This window comes from Lates calcarifer, linkage group LG13 (genome assembly GCF_001640805.2).
Source record: "Lates calcarifer isolate ASB-BC8 linkage group LG13, TLL_Latcal_v3, whole genome shotgun sequence".
In the NCBI taxonomy this organism is placed as follows: Eukaryota; Metazoa; Chordata; class Actinopteri; family Centropomidae; genus Lates; species Lates calcarifer.
The window spans coordinates 15,902,129-15,919,337 of record NC_066845.1 but is presented as its reverse complement, the minus strand read 5'-3'; the positions used below and the strand labels follow the sequence as shown (position 1 = coordinate 15,919,337).

Here is a 17,209-nt window from a genome sequence, read left to right as displayed (position 1 = left end):
TCTCTGTGTGTGTAATTGGTGAGAGTTGTCACAAATTAGTGAAAGTAGAAAGAAGCTCTTACATTTTCTGGTGTTTCAGCTCAATCCAAATACAGTTGAGATAGTATTTGCTCTTACACAGTGAGTGTGTGAGAGCGTGAGAAAAGGAAAAGCATACCACCAATCAAAGAGAGTGGCAGAAATGCAGATTACTGTATGTCACCAGTGTCTGTTCACTATGAAGTGCTGAAGTGATTTAGTTTTGCACTTACATAAAATTTGGGCACTTTTAAGAGACAGAGTTAACAAAGACCTGCCAAACTGAAGCAACAGAGCTTGTGATATCCTACATTTCCCATAATGCAACTCAATATCATCTTTGATTAGACTGTCCCTACCAGATTAATACCCATGTCTTTCACACTAAATGTGTTTCTCTCAGTGTGTAGCACAGGGTTTCTGCTAAAAATTGTGGTCTCCAAACACAAGCCGAAATAACCCTGATGACATCATCAGGGTGCAGCATCATAGGCCAGATAGTAGTTGAGTACTTGATGGATGAATGTTGATTACTGAATAATTGTTAAAATGCCAAAAAAAAATCTTTTTTTTTTTCTTCTATTCTTTAGTTCTGAAATGTTGCTGCACTTCTCTGTTATATATTTTTTTATATTGAATAGTTTTGGGGTTTATGATCATTGTTGGACTAAACAAACAATCTCAAGATGTCACAATTGGCTCTGCACACATGCATTGTGTGCTTTTCATTGTTTTTGGATTGTTTATTTATTAAAGAGAAAAATTGATTAGTAATGTTTATGGAGCCTTAGAGTGGTTTAAATTGGGTTTCCTTACTCTTCAAATACCAATATCAGTGTTATCCATTTTAATAGTAACACAGACATAAAGGTAATATTTAATTAATGGGACTTTATTGTTCACATTAGAGTTCCTCTGTTTTGTGCAGGTCTGCCTGTTTTCCAGCAGAGACCATAGATTAGTTAGCTTTAAATACCTCTCAGACAGCACTGAGCTGTATGATGCTGGACCTGTTACTGGCCTCTTTCCTTCTGTAGTTAAAAGGAAAAATGCAGCACTATGTTTTAATAGGCTCAACACAGCCCCGGGGAAATTGGAGAGGCTTGTCAATTATAAGGATATATTATAGAGCTTGATCCGGGCGCTTCTCGTCTGCCTCTCCTCCCACAGCAGCAGCATGAAGAAGAGCATTAACTACAAGGTGATGTGGGCCCTAATTCAGTGGCACAGCTTTCTACTCTCTGTCCAAGAGTTGAGCGTTGTGTGAGAGCAGGATGGGGTCCAGTGAGTGACAGAGTGGAAAATGTGAAGAATGGCTCAGCGCGACAGCCTTGGTGAGGAGCCAGGAGAGACGGTGGAGAGCGAGGGGAAAGCTGGCGTCAGCAGCAGATGAGATGAGCGAGTGGAGGAGGAGTTGACTCTGTTGGCGTGGTGCTCAGGGAAAGGAGTAGTAGGAACGTTCACATATGGGCAACCCTCCCTCCTACTCCCTCTCCCTCTCAGCCCCAGGGACGGCTTCCATGACAACAAAACCTTTCCTTAGTGTTTCTGTGACAACAAAGCTTTAATCTTGTGCATTTTCCACAAGCTGTTCAGGTATTACCTGTTGGGTGCACGTCACCGACAGTTTCCATTAAGGGTTTTCATCACACTTTCCTGGGTGACCACAGAGGTGTTAGTGTGGAAGGAACACACACATCAATAACCTCAGTGACAGATTTAGATAGGATTTACTGCTCACTGTGTGGGGTGATGCAGTTTTACTCCCTAGATGAGCTGTAGTGAGAGTGGATTTGTTCCCTCAATGTCAAACCCACAATTTCACTCCTTTTTTCTTATCAGTTATTTGTTATTTATACATCTTACATCTTTTTATTCATATTACATCTTCATGGTACACTGTGTATCTTTAAAAAATACAATATGTACATGAATTGCATTAGTTAACAGTTCTGATAAAAGCATCCACCGAAATGAACTATAAAGCATCAGTTTGCCAATCTGCTATCTGCCCCAGCAGGCCTCCGAGGGCAGTCAAGGATGTTGCAATTTAATGTTGCATGTCCCTCCATTAAAAAGAGTGATTCAGACAGAGCTTCCTTCACTTCCATAGGAAAACAAAGCTATTAAAGATGGAGACTGGCATGGCTTCATATGGTGAACAGACTGCAGGAAGTGTCCCCCCCCCAGCCCCCCTCCCCGACCCCAAGCTAAGATGTGAGAATGCAGCCAAGCTCACCCTGAACCCACCTGGCCCCGCGTGACAGTGGGGTTAGAGTCCCACAGCGAGGACTGACGTGGCAATACATCACACAGCTACAGCTCACCCGAGGGGAACCACGCTGGTGTCAGTCAAGGACAGCTGGAGGACATCGTGGGAGGGAGGACAAGGGATGAGAGGGGAGGGCAGGATAGATGGCTGCCAAGGGCACACGGGGTCAGACGGGAAGTGGCCACTCTTGCTCAGTTTCCTGTTAGGAAGAGCATGAGGGGTCATAGGGAGAACATCAACAACTCAGGCCATGCCTTTTTGGCAGAGGCAGGAATATATACAAAAGTAAATTAAAGCTGAATCGGAGGCAGCGAACAGAGTTTCAGGCTGTATGTTTTGAGTCAGACTTCCCAGATGAAGCCACAGGACTCCTGTGCTGTTGTGACCTCTGCTCTCTCTGTGATTGGCAACCTGGAAAGTCCCTGCACAAGAATGCAAATATTTAAAGAATAATTCTGGTTTGTCAGAACTCTGTATTTTTATAGTGTTGGCCATCATTTCTATTGGTAACAATAGTGTTGTGCTTACAAAGTTCACTGCTGAGATGTGGGATCACGGAAACACAGTTAAAATGTCAAACAGGGCAAGAAACAAAGATACATTCAGGTTAGCAAAACGTATTGGAGAAAACAAACATTAAAATCATTATCAAAATCTGCTCCTAATCATCCAATTTTATTTCAATAATGTTCCCAGATCTCAGTAATTACTTTGGATGTTATACTGATAGAAATTATGTCTAACATTATTTAAATAACCCCCAAATGTGGACAAAATTATCCTTTAGCAAGATATTGACAAGTTGTGTCTGCTTTGTTCAGAGTTGTTCATCATATGAAACTCAAAGCAGTATTAAAATATGTGAGAGTTCCAGATCATCTGAGCATCAGATTTTCAGAAAAATCGATATTTGTCAATTTTTGAAAATGTATTTTTCATCCCGATGGGTAGATGAACTAGATTGTGAGGAGCTGTTGCCATTATTGTCACCAAAAACACGCAGCCATGCTGAAAGTGTCGCACCTAATGCAGTCCTCAGGAGATACAGCGATAAAGGATTCTGGTACGTGGTTCACCATCGCAGAGCCTTCCACTGCTAAGATTCAAGTACAGAGCAAATTACTGACTTTTGGGAAATCAATGAGTGTTTTATTTTGAAATCCTTCTAGGGAAATTATTGTTATTTTTAATATTATCTTCAGAGAAAATCTAAAAAATCAGAAACTCAAGCCGTGAGCAGGCACGGATGCAACTGGCAGAGAAAGTTGTGCATGGCTGACTGACTGAAGACGTGAGAGACACAGGCAGCTGGCTCACTGAGCAGTCATCTGTGAGTGTGTATATATATATGTGTGTGTCTGTGTGTGTGAGTGTATGTGTGTGTGGTTCTCAGCAGCTCTAAATGAAATTAGCCATCAAGCCGAGTCCTTTAGCAGCCATCTGCAGCAGTGACTCAAGGTCAGACTTGCTGATTCTGCTGATGCATTTTATTCTCTGGAGCCAGCACCAGGCTGCTGGGTGAGGGGTTACCTCTGCCCACCAACCCCTCTACTCGTTCCTACACCCTTTCATCCTCTCCACACACTCCCATCCCTCCATTATCACCGTGGTCCTCGCTGGCAGGAGAATGTGCATTTACCCGTTAAATTAGGTGGGGGAAGGAGGGGGGTGACAGTCTCCGCCGGAGTGCCTGGATACCCTTGCTGACGTGTTGGCGGGGAGATGGATAGGCTAAGGTGTCCTGATTTCCCACGTGACTACAGTAATTGTGCTATAATGGAGGTGGGAGCTGAGTGGCCATCAGTGGAGGGACAGAGGTACAAAGCTACATCCCTCTCCTTCCTGTCACTAGCAGAGTGAGAACAGTAGAGTGCAGAGTGAGACAGCAGGAACTTCTGGGTATGATGTCTGTGTTTCTGAAAGGCCATTCATGCAGTTTAATACACAGTCAGAGCCTCTGGAGATGAGGGATTTTTCTAGCGTGTGCACTGCAGCTTGCTGCGATTTATGTTTGTATTACTCTTGAACCACTGCTTTAATGCTACAGTTTGCAACTGTAGCCCCTCAGGCAGGTAGCAAAGTGTTCCACCTCATCTCCATCAGTTGGTCAAGTTGCTGTCTCAACACTTGTTAGCTTACTTGATGAGCTTGAAACTGAGGCAACATTAAAACCACATCTTGCCTCAGGCTAATGTCACCAGTGATTAATCTAATGATGCTTTTCCTTGTTGATCATTTACACGATTATTCCTTTACTCCATTAACTGTCAAATATAATGACAAATTCTCATCACAAGTTTTAATGTCATGAAATGGTGAAAAGCAAACAGTGGTATGCATTTGTAAAACTGCACCCAGGAAATATCAGGTGTTTTTACTTATTGATTAATCTAATTTCCAATTGATTAAAATAAAGTAAAGGGATATTCCACCAATGTTACAGATGGTTTACACATTCCTTTTTTAAAATCTGTTATAACACCAGAGGTGTCTGTTGTTGTTGGTCTGTTCTCCTTCATTAATTGTTAATGATTCAACTATTAATCAAATGCTGTCACAGACAAACTGAGTGACTGACCTCATGTTCCCTCTCTCCTTTGTCCTTTGCTTTAGGCACTATGAGACCAGTGCAGAGAAACTTCTACGAGCCCTCGTCTGCCCCGGGGAAAGGCGTGGTGTGGGAGTGGGAGAATGACAACGGTTCGTGGACGCCCTATGACATGGAGATCTGTGTGACCATCCAGAATGCCTACGAGAAGCAGCACCCCTGGCTGGACCTGACCTCTCTGGGCTTCTGCTACCTCATCGACTTCAACAGCATGTCTCAGACCAACAGGCAGAGCCAGCGTAAGCGACGCCTGCGGAGACGCATGGACCTGGCCTACCCGCTCATCATGGGCTCCATCCCCAAGTCGCAGTCCTGGCCTGTGGGAGCCAGCTCTGGCCAGCCCTGCTCCTGCCAGCAGTGCATCCTGGTCAACAGCACGAGAGCCGCCTCCAACGCTATCCTGGCCTCTCAGCGGCGTAAGCTCTACGGAGGAACGGCGGGCAACACGGGTGCTGCAGGAACCCTCACTGTAGTGCGGCAGAGTAACACCTTCGCTGGGACCTCCCTCTGGTCTCCGACATCCGCCTCCTCCGGCACCAACAACAATAACATAAGTGTGGGAGGTGGGCAAGCCAAAGCTGAACAGGTGCAGTTGCCTCTGTCCACTGCCAACTTCCCCTGTTCCCCCGTGATGCCATCTCTTTCATCCGCCCATGGCCACCATGCTCTCACCATCAACGGACAGAACAACCTGAACCGGCCGGGCACACAGCGCATTTCCATGGGCACTGCCAGAGGAGCCATCCCACCAGGGTAATGATGTTTGCTGACACAATCATGCATACCCCTTATTTTCTCATTTGGATTCTTCTGAGTCTGCAGTAGCCTGTTACTAGTTACAGAGCGGGTATAATGCTCGGATACGGTCAAATTTACAGTTCAGCTGAGGCAATGGGTGGATATAAAAAGCAAAGAGACAATCTCTGTTTCTGCTTGTCTGCTTCACAAAGCTCCAGCCCTGCATGTGTCTGGTGTATTATACTCTGTCATTTTCTGTCTTTTTCTATCTCTCTCTGCTGATTTATGGCTGCTCTGGTTAACGTCCTGACCAGTGGATCTGCAGAAAAGGCCTTGGGTCCAGCTGATTCTCCTTAACTGAGAAAGAGCCCTTCTCTTCCATATGTGTGCCTGCCATGGTTACTGCTCCATAATGAGCTTATGTTAGCCCCAACAGGCGTGAAATACTGCAGCTCTTCTGGATCATTTTGTTTGCCTCTGCTTTGAACTAATTTGTTACTATCACACCACGCCGTGGTTGTTGTGTCATGGGATGTGTGAGTCTGACGTCGTACGTGGATGATCTGGATGTGTGTCTTTGTTTTCTGGTGTGTGTGTGTGTGTGTGTGTGTGTGTGTGTGTGTGTGTGGAGGGGGTTCTGGTGTAGCTGTGGAAACCTATTTGCCATGGAGGCAGAGCTCCACTGGGGAAGAATGAATAATGGATCAAGGAAAAATGGGAGCTTCAGCAGAGCGCTCTGACCTCAGAGCGATTCAGCGAGAAGAGCCGAGGAAAAGAAGTGTGTCTAGCGTTGTAACCGATACTTCAGTCCCCTATCCTGCTTTCTTTTACTAAAATAAACCCTCTCCTGATCTAATTTGATTCCATTTTGTTCTCACTGCTCATGGGGAGAGACACACTTACTGCATGTTTGAATAATACCGTCCTTCACCCAGGCGCACATGCTTTCACTTTTCCGTGGCCTAATTCTGTGTCACCGAAAGGAAACGTATATGGTTTTTGCTCATCATGGCAGGCCATGACCTTGTTTCATACAGCGAGCAGGTGGGGAGTGATGTGTCTCTGTGCAAAAGTGTAGGAAAGCCAGGAGAGGGCAGGCCTACTCAGTGACGTTTCTTCAGTATTTGAACAATTCACTGAAAGCTCCAGTGCGCGTGGAGTCGTGGATGAAATGTGACTTTTTCACCTTGCAGCACACAGGGTTTTCAATGCGGCGACACAGAGAGAGAGAGAGAGAGAGAGAGAGGAAGAGCAGGGGGGGTGGGGGGTGGGGGGTGAGGTGGAGTGCGCCGGTTCCCAGGCGAGTGGCTCGACATACAGGATGAGTGTGGTTAACACACACACAGCAGGACATGAGAGCGCACAAACACATACGCGCACACACTCTCGCAAACTGAAATGTGAACTCCCTCGCACATTCCCACAAGCATGCTACAGACAGATAACAGAGGAACCCACACAAAATGTAAAACATCAGATCTGTTTTTTTCACACACCCACACCCTAATATAACTGGTGATGGGTACAGGGAAGGTATTTGGCACGCTGTGGCTTGTTTACATGAGTTTATGTGGTTGCTTCACTTACTTAAACAACCGTGTCTGTGTCTGACTGCAGGTCTGGTTCTGCCAGATTAATCTAAAAAGTACCTTTGATTTCAAAAAATAATCTTGCAAATGATTGATTTAATCTTTGCATAAGCTAACATAGCACAGCAGTATGTGTTTGTATGACCTGTGTATCATTGATGATGAAGGCTGCAGTTCAGATATTGATCTTTTTATTGTCTCAAGAAACCAGCGGTTGTGAGCTGTGAAGGGGGTTGGGGGCGGAGGCAGTTTGCGTTGCTTCATGCATCTGTCTTACAAGCACAAATATTAGGAGTGGCACCATCTGCTGGTTTGTGTCAACACATCAGTTTATCTTATTAACTGGGCCGACACTGCCCAGTGTATCACCACCTGCCTTTAGGTGTTACCTATAAACTGAAGACCTGTGGTTTGTGAAACAAGGTCATGTCTAGTAACGACAGACATTTAAAATTACGACATGCATACTATTCATACTGACACATATATAACTGTGAAAAGCTACTGCGTGATTATTTTCTTGATTAACCAGTTGTTTTACTCATAGACCAGCAGAAAATTACCAAAAAAGAGTAGTGAGTTTACAGTAATATAAAGAGAGACATAATGCCACTGAATTTTCTGTCTGAGATAAGATAAACAGGCATATTTTGTGGTGGGATGAACAGAGAGAGAATTTCACAAGGTCTCTGGGGATTTTTTTTCTCAGTTCTTTTTGCCAGTCAAGCCACATCCTCTTGTGCACTTTCTCAGAGTCGAGACCTGCGCTGCTTGTCTTTTGACAGAATTACTGTAGTAGTACTGCTCTCTGCAAAAAACCCTAAAGGTGTGGAGACAGGGGAAGGACGAAAGGTAATAATAAGAAGAAGTCCAGTCTCCTTCAGAAGAGAGACAAAGGCTTTTTGAGCAGAGTGTGTTTACATGCACACGGCTGCTGTTAGCTGTGTTTACGAGCTCCTTGTCTGAGTTTTGACTGGAGGGCTGTGTGTCGAGTGCAGAGATCATTATCCCTCAGTGGGCTGCTTCACTGCTCTGCTCTGGCACTCCCCGTAAGATAAAAATTTATATTGAAATTAATGAATAAATCATGAGAACTCATCTGGAACAAACTGATGCAATTTGGAAATTCTTGGTGTCATTATTGCTTATTCTTGGGGCATTTCAGGTGTATTGTGTCCCATGGGATCAATAAAGTATATCTATCTCTCAAACTAAAGTGCATTACCCACATCGTATCCCCCCTGTTGTAGCAGGGGATAGGGTTTGCCTCTGCCTCCCGCTACCCACATCAATATGCAATTAAGCACTCGTGGAGTTCTCTCCCTCCAACCCCCCACCCACTGTCTTTATGGCGCATAATAAACAGATGAGGAGATATTAGTCCTCCGTCAGCACTTTCCTAACTAGGCCTAATGTGGTCTTTCTATTTGGGGAATCACATCGCTCTCAGTCTGATTAGGTCCTCAAGGCAGCCTGGAGGTTCCCTCAGGAAGGATGATACTGAGCAGGAGTCAGAGGAGGGACAGCGACCCTCGTGCCCTGACCTGACAAAGGGCCATTATTAGTGTGGTGTTAATGGGTTAGGTATGAAGGGGCTGGATTTATCACTTAATTGCACCAGTTTTAGGTCAGAAATGACACCATTAGATGTGACAAATAGCACTTTAGGAAATTCTTCAGCAGTGTTTTTGAAAGACTCACTACTGTCCTCTATCAAAGCCAGGCATGACTTTTTTTTTTTCTTCTTCCATGCAGAGAAGATGGACAGAAGGGAGCAAAGACAGGTCAGGAGGAAGAAGAGAATTAGGGTTGGCAGGGCGAAAGAAATGCAGAGGTGACAAGGTTCAGTCTGGTTTGCTGAATGTACCTCGTCAAAACTGGAGTGCTAGAACTGCAGTGTTGCGGTGGATAGGCGAAAAGTGTGCGCTTGTTTACACTGATGATGAGGTATAATGGCTCATAAGATCTGAGCACAAGCCAGCAGAGCCCATTGCTCAGAAGGCTGTCAGGATTAGATTTTTGAGCATAGGTATTAGACATTTGTAAAGACAGAGGATTCTGATGCACTCCTGGAATTTTCGCAACAGTGGTGATGGTGTTTTCAGACCAGTGTGATTTGAGAAGAGGAGAAAGAGTTAAACCCTGGAAGTCATCCAGCATTAAGGATTGTCAGCAGAGCATGAGGAGGTGGCGTGTGTCTTAAACCTCAGTGCTCAAGGCGCTGCCAGGACAGACAGGGTCAGTGCCTCCAGAGGTGCACAATTCTTAAAAAAAAAAAAAAAGTCAAGAGAAAAGAGCTTAGCTCTGTGCAGAATGAGATGGAGGGTGGCAGCTGCACACAGGCTACAGGTTGACCGGCTGGTTAAAGGCGCAGCCTGTATGAAAACAGTTTCTGCGGTGCATAGATAGGCAATCACAAGCTTTATTAACAAAATGTGATACAGCACAATGGGAAATTGCTTGCAAGATGTGGATCTATCAGTCTAAACAGTGTAGATAAGTGTTTGGTTGTTGCTTTCAGTCTAGATAATGATCATCGGTAACAGTTGGGTTTGTTTTTTGTTTTTGTTTTTTTCTTTTTAGTTGTGGAATCACACAGTGTACAGCTGTTTCATCAACATATCTGTTATGCAATACACTCTCCGGCTGATAGTGAGATCTTTGCAAGAATCGGAAAGCAATAGGGATGAAAAGCATTCCTAATTAATGTTATGTTAGAAATCCTTGACAGATCCTCGGTACTGCATGCTTATAGGAGTGTGTAGTTTGTGCAAAATGTGCAGAGACTGCACAATGAGATGGTGTTAAGGGCTCTTGTGGTGTGTTGTCCCATTTCCTCTCCTAATTCTCCTAATGAGAATTATTTGTTTGATCACAGCTCTCTCTGTGAACAACCTAAATTATGCATGCGCTCATGAAGACAGGAATCTTGTCCACAGTGTGTTTTGATTTGATTTAGGCTTAAGTGCATGTTTAAATGAAGGAGGAACCCTCCCACTGGGCAAAACCTATAGTAACTGGTTTTTATTCAGTATTAGACTTTTTGCTTCAGCCGATCACTTTTTAGTTTTGGAGTTCATGCTTGTCACTTCGTCTGCCTCCCACATTTTCCTCAGTGAAAACCAACACTGCCTTCCCTTAAACTCAAACTGGTATTTTTCACAGATCAATGGGCAGCTGTGCACCGTGAAGTATTGACAGGTTAGTTTTTGTTACAAGCCCAGGCTGCAGCAGGTGAGTTCAGTTCCTGTGCTGTGGTTGAAGGTGTGAAATTGCTTGCCGTAATCCATGCTTGAAACAAAATCTTGCCAAAATCAAACCTGTCTTGGTTTCACATCCATGATATAAGGTGTTTATCACAACTGCACATAAGTGTACTTTTAATTTAACTCACATTGTCGTGCACGCTGTAGGAGTCAGCTCATCCTGATCTCTGCTCCACTGGTGTGAGACACAGTGCACTTGAGTCCTTACCAGAGATGTGGTAGGACGCAGCCTCAGCCAGGCCTCGTGTCCCTTTGTGTTATTGCACTCAGCTTATTGAAGGGCTTCCCCTGGCTCAGGAACAGAGGCTCTCACTAATATCAAAGCAGTCTCTTGATGCAGATTTGTGAAACACCAGGGAGCTGCAGGGCCAAAGACCTCAGTTGCTTCATGGTCAAAGAGCAGAGAGATTCAAAAGTATGTGTGCAGTAGTGTGTGTCTTTGGTTGATAAACCGAGAAAACTAACAGGTGGCTCAGTGAGCGATGCCCCATTTGCACCTATTCTTTTCATGTGACTTCTTCCTAACTATTTAAAAATTTTGTCATAGCCATTTCCTGTTTAACCCATTTAAAAAGCAAACTCACTATCTGACAATCCTCCCTGTGTTTTTCCGCTCTTCTGCATAAATGAAGTTTTGTGCACATTTATAGTAATTCTGAAAATGTTCCATTGCATTTGATGTAGAGAAGATGCTGTCATTAGCAGAAGATGCAGTAACTGTTGGCTGTGGTTGCAATTACACTGTGCATTTAAAAGGGTATTGTCAGAATGTGTTTTAAGACCATCACGTTGTGTGGTTTAGATTGTTATAAATGTGACCACTAGTGGTGCTGTGGAACAAATTTCTGCATATTCCTGTTTTGTGAGAGTGAAAGAATACACATACTTGACACAAGTACAAGCCAGAGAGCGACACAGTACATATTACTGCCAGTTGTAAAGGACAACAATGCAAATATGTGGTGGAATAAAAATGCTAACAGAATGAACTGAGATTTACAAAAAGATCAATCTGCACAAAATGATTTGCAGTTTGAATATACTGACAAATTACTGAAGTTTGATTCACAACTAGCTAACTAATACTATGTCCATATTGAGTTTTTTCTGAAATATTAATTAGTTAAAGCTAGTTTAGCTCCTACATTTTTACTTAGACTGGCACCATTTTGTCATGCTAACTTGCCAACCAGGTCTAACCAAGACCAACCATGTCTACAAGATGAAAGGGACAAGAGCAGCTTCATAACAGCCCTCAACTTCACGTAAACACAGCACTGATAAAACAGTTGCCTATTTACTAGTCTCGCAGACACAGCAACATTAGCAAAATTCATGTGGAGGTGTCTTTCATGCCACCTGGCGAATGCAAGTCCAGTATTATCTTTTTTTAGCTCTGTTTTTGGTCTCTACCACCTCCTGAGAAGCTATCTTGCTCTTTAGCTGCTAAATGCTCCATTATTTTCACCAGTTAGTTGCTAACTGTGTCTGTTTGCTGTGTGGTTCACTAGAGTTTGTTAATACTTGTTCATTCAAAACAACAATGATTCTGAGAATGATTAGCTGAAAGCAAAACATGGATCATATTCATCACTTCACAGAACAATCTGAAACATGCTAGCATGAGAAATTCCCTCATATAGTGGCTTTAATCTGGATGCTCAAGATGCATGAAATGATTTGACCTTATGTTCAGGGGTTTTCCAGCTGTTACACTTTCAGACCACATCTGGTGTGGTTTTTGTGTTGCTTCTTTGCTGAATTTCCATGTATGAAAACAAGATTTTGATTCTAATCAAAGCATTTCCATCAAGTGACTTAACTTCAATTGGTTTTCTAGCTGTGACTTGAGTCTTACTGTTAACCCTGAGGAAAGGAAACTTGCCTCAGCCCTGCTGTTCTGCTGTGGCATGCTGTGGTTGAGTTGAGGATTCAGCCCTCTGAAAAGAGACTCACTGACTTGTGTGCTCATATTAATGCCCCAAGTGCTTTTGTCCGCCCTGCTCCACAGATCTCGAAGAGTGCGCAAGTCAACTGTCTTTGTCATCTGTGTTTTACCATGAACTTCAGCCTCTCCAAATGTCATCCTGAATCAGGCTCTGCCGCAGTGCTTTGTACATGAGTCAAGCTGTCTTGTCCCATCGCAGTTGTCTCTGTCTCTGCAGTGAAGCACATGTGACATTTTAACTTGAGTGTTTTTCATGGCATGCAGGGCAGAACTAGCTGCTGTTCTCAGTTTTCTCAGCTGTGGCATAACAGGCAATGGTGCACAATCAGGACTAATTACTGTCCATTTCAGAGGTCACAAGGTCATTTCAAGAATGCAAAAATATATAAATGTTGAAGAAAAGACTGGCATTACAAGAAGCATCCCTAATCACAGAGAGAATAGTCTTTCTAAATAATCTTGGTGTCTTCAAATGGCCACTAGAGGTGGTGGTATGACCCTGAATTAATGTATGATGTGAGCAGGTCAATTTCTATGCCTGTTAGGTACATAATTTCTCTGTAACTACTTTATTTCACTCTTTATTTCCTTCTTGTGGTAGCGTTCCTGCCCTTCCAGTAAAGAACCTGACAGGATCTGGACCAGTGCACCCAGCACTAGCAGGTTAGACAACATCTGCTATGCAGAATCTGCTTGGAAGTCAGCTAAAAATGATAAGTTTTTGTTAGGAAAAGTTCTTTTTGTGGTCAAAGTTACATGTCTACTCTTATTTATCTAAAAATACATTCACAATTAGTGTTTCTTTCCACTCTTCTCTGTGTGTTATGTGTGTGTGTGTGTGTGTTTATGTGTGTGTGTGCTGTTCATATGTATCAGGTATGACAGGTATCCTGATGTGCGCTGCAGGTCTGCCGGTTTGCCTGACTCGGGCCCCCAAGCCTATACTGCACCCACCACCCATCAACAAGAGTGACATGAAGCCTGTGCCAGGAATCAACGGCATGCGCCGCAAAACCAAGAAAAAGCACCTGAAGAGAGGTAAGATGGAGAGAATTGAGGAGAGGTGGAAATTGTATGAAAACAAATGCTAGCAAATCTATTTTTATGGTGTGTTAGTGAATAAATAGGAATTGCACTTAGGAGAGGAATAGACCAACCACTGATAGTCAGCAGACTTTCTCTCTCCTGCCAAGCTTTGCAGGATGTTTTCATATCAGCTGTCTGTAAGTCTGTTGTTCAGTGTTCAAACAAAACCAAAGCTCTTTTTATTGTGATCAAGGGTTCATATCAATAAATGTTACAATAAATCCAACCTCTCTCAACATCGTTGATAATTAGGTAGGAAAGCATTCCTGTACCTTTCAAAAGGCTCCCTATGAAATGTAATGATGATTGCTGGATTTAGATTTACGAGTAAATGCAGTGAAACTAACAATTTATAGATGTTACACTACATGCAGATTGACAGAGGCAGTTGTAAGGAAAGTAATTAACAAGGGACTGTTGCACTGAGCTGGTTTGAGGGGGGATCTGGTGTTTAGTTGGACGGCTTTGGGCTTGAATAAGTGCTGGTCGATGGAAGCCGTGGAAACCGCCGGCATCCCAAGGGAGTCTTTGTCCTAATTGATCGGTGAGGCTGCTGGGTTTCCATACTTCTCCTCTCAGTCAGCCCTTCAGAGCTCTCCATTACTGTACACACAGACTTAGTTGTGTAGAGATGATATGGTAGCACTTAATTGTACAGTTCTCATAGTTTCCTATAATTTCCAAGGAATTAAACTCATACAGGAAAATAAAGACAGTGCTCATTTAGTAGACTTGCAGTTCCAGTTAATTGGGAGCATAACTAAGAGCCTGCCTGCAGGCATGCATACAAGTCAACATACTGTATATGAAGGATTAAATTTCCAAGATTTCCAAGAAGTATTCAGGGGGGTTAAGTGCAGCTCCTCTTTTGTGGAAATTCATCTGAAAATCAGCAACTTCTGAACTCAACACAGCTAACTAAAGCAGCTCTATGAGGCTGTACTTAAGCAGTGCTAACATTCTCAAAAAGATAATGCTAACAGGGTGATGTTTAGCAGGCGATCCATCTTAGTTTAGCATGTTAGAATGCTAACATTTGCTAATCAGCATGAAATGCTGAAGCCCTCGCTTTATGATAACCAAAGTTATTAGACTCTATCAGGGAAAACAACAAATATTTAAGTCTGCACCAAGGTCATCACCAAATCTGTACTGCAAGTATATCGCTAGAGACTATAACCTTGTCTCTATTTTCTCCTTTAATTAGAGCCAAATTACATTGTTCTCTCAGGAAAAATCTTTGGAAATGACTAGGAAATTATGGACATTTAAATGTGTTACCAGTGGCACTGTAGATTGAAGAATAAGGCAGCAACCAAACATGCAACCTTCTCATGCTGTCTACAGAAAGAGCATGAACTCAGATATAATGGAGGGTTGTGAGGTGAATGGAGATGTGTTTTTACTCATGCAGGGAGATTTGGGCTCATCCCGCTCTGCTCTCTGTACAGAAAAAGGTCAGAGATCCAGCTAATGAAGCCATCAAATAGCAATAGCGTAAAATGCATAATTGTGTTTCTTTTGTCTCTCTCCTCTTTTTCTGTTTTCTCTCTTCATTTGCTTCATGGCTCTGTGCCTCCTCTGTCTTCCCTACCCTTTATACCTAACTTTTTTATTTTATTTTATTTTTTTGCTCAGTCAGTGAGTCTCTTTCCGCTGCGCTCCCTTCCTCTGTTCTGTTCGCTGGCTGTCCCTCAAATGAACAAACAAAGGCTCCGGGGGAAAAGAGGTTGCCTGTAAGCGTATTAGGGGTGTAAGCTGTGGGTGTGCTCTCAGCCATGCTAGCCTGGTTGCACACGGGGATTATCAGAGAGTTTGGGGATAGCTGGTTGTTATGTGCCAGTTTGAAGGTGACCTCCTCTACAACATCACTGACATGTATACTATATTCACATGTGCACTCACACTCTTTTGTCAGAGAAAAGTGGTGCCCAGAACTGAAAGGCTACTCAAAGTGATGAAAGTTTGTCATCCTTCAAGATCTAGCTGTTATTCTCTTGTGTTCAAATGACAAGCAAATGCCATCCAGTGGTCCATCTTGTCTTTTTTCATATTTATTTGTGGTATGTAGGTGTAAGAAAGGCAGGAGGCTTGGCTTTTCTTTGATGGTCATCTCATCTCTCTTCTGTTTTATTTTATGACAAGGGAAAAACCCAGAGGATGTAGTGCGAAGATACACAGAGAGGATTAAAGTGGTGCCAGACGAGGTAAGAAAAAGACACACCAAAGCACACAGGACTTAAAAGTTTTGTGCCCACCACGAGTTGCACTCTGTCACCATTTGATGTCTTAACCAAGTGTGAAAGTCTCATAAACACACTGTCATGTAGAATGGCAGCTGAAGTATTTTGGTTGGCTATTCCAGGACTGTACCATCTGCATGGAGAGGCTGGTCATGTCATCGGGCTATGAAGGCGTCCTGCAGCACAAAGGCATCAAGCCAGAGTTGGTGGGCAAACTTGGCAAGTGCGGGCACATGTACCATCTGCTGTGCCTGGTGGCCATGTACAACAATGGCAATAAGGTGGGTAAAAGCTTTTGAGCCAGACGTTGTTATGATGTCACTCTAGGGCTCAAATTATAAACTCGCGATGTCTTACAGCTTGACTGGGTTACATGGCACTGGCAGATGATCAGGCCTCAATATTATTGTCCACAGATGGAGATCTCACACAGTCCTGTCAGATCAGTCATGTCAGCTTTGACAGCATGACAGCAATACTTGTAAAAATCATCATAAAGTCTGCTCACTTAAGGTCTCATGCACAAAATACAAATGCAGGCTACTACTTGCTCATGCTGAAGAAGCAAATATAAGTATATTTGATCAGCAAGCATCAGCGTAATACTAATGACAAGAGCTTGTCCAATAATACCTAATCAGTTACTATGAAAAGGTCAGTTCACACAAACAATAAAAACAACCATATTTTTACGTTTGGTGGTATCTAGCTATCTGTAGTTTTGGTTTTATTTGTTCTGGTTTTAAAAATACTCTCTTTGAGATTTCTGCCCTCACCCGCTTTTGTGGTCTCTGATAAAGGCTCACAGCTTGCGGATACATTAGCTACTGCTAGCATAACACACCCGAGTCACTAACATTGTGGCTAATGATGGCGGCAGGTTTCACCAGGAAAGAAGATTGCATTAAGAATGCAAATTTTTTTGCATACCAGACAAATATAAGTCCAACATTTAGTCCAACTTCTTTTCGCTGTTTTTGTTTAGCTGCTAAATTCTGTGCTAATAAGTCCACTAGCTAGTTGCCAACTTTTGTCTGTTGGCAGTTTGCTTAGCTTACAGTGAGTCTGTTTTGAGTTATTATGCTTCCTGGTGACAGCCATGGCCAAACAACACAGTGAGACTGAACCAAAACGGTAAAGTTTGTGGGGCAGACAGCTTGATAATGACATTATCAGGTGATGATTCTCTTTGGGTTGAGTACCCCTTTCACATTACACATACTCATTTGACCTATTGTAAATACAAAATTACTGAGTGAACCTTTAAACCCAAGTTTTCATAGCTATAACCACATAAATTAAAGTTCATTCATGACCATTTATTGGGATAAGGGCAGAAATCTCATACATGAATATTTAAAAAAAACTGTCTGCATGGCTAGATGTGACTAAAGGTAAGTGATTTTTTTTATTCTTCTGTTATGTGGTTAGCCCATTAAAA

General features: G+C 43.0%; 1 protein-coding gene across 6 annotated transcripts in view; it reads left to right on the top strand.

The window, feature by feature from the left end:
• The window catches only part of LOC108878309 (E3 ubiquitin-protein ligase DTX1), a 42,036-nt gene that overhangs the window by 18,021 nt on the left and 6,806 nt on the right, over nt 1-17,209 (top strand). For 5 of the 6 annotated variants that reach the window (XM_051075080.1, XM_051075079.1, XM_018668880.2 and 2 more), the window contains 5 exons: nt 4,904-5,651; nt 13,041-13,102; nt 13,316-13,477; nt 15,671-15,732; nt 15,891-16,049. In XM_051075080.1, the coding sequence (XP_050931037.1) occupies nt 4,904-5,651; nt 13,041-13,102; nt 13,316-13,477; nt 15,671-15,732; nt 15,891-16,049 (1,193 nt within the window). The remainder of the gene's footprint in view (nt 1-4,903; nt 5,652-13,040; nt 13,103-13,315; nt 13,478-15,670; nt 15,733-15,890; nt 16,050-17,209) is intronic. The other variant, XM_051075081.1, reaches the window with a different exon arrangement.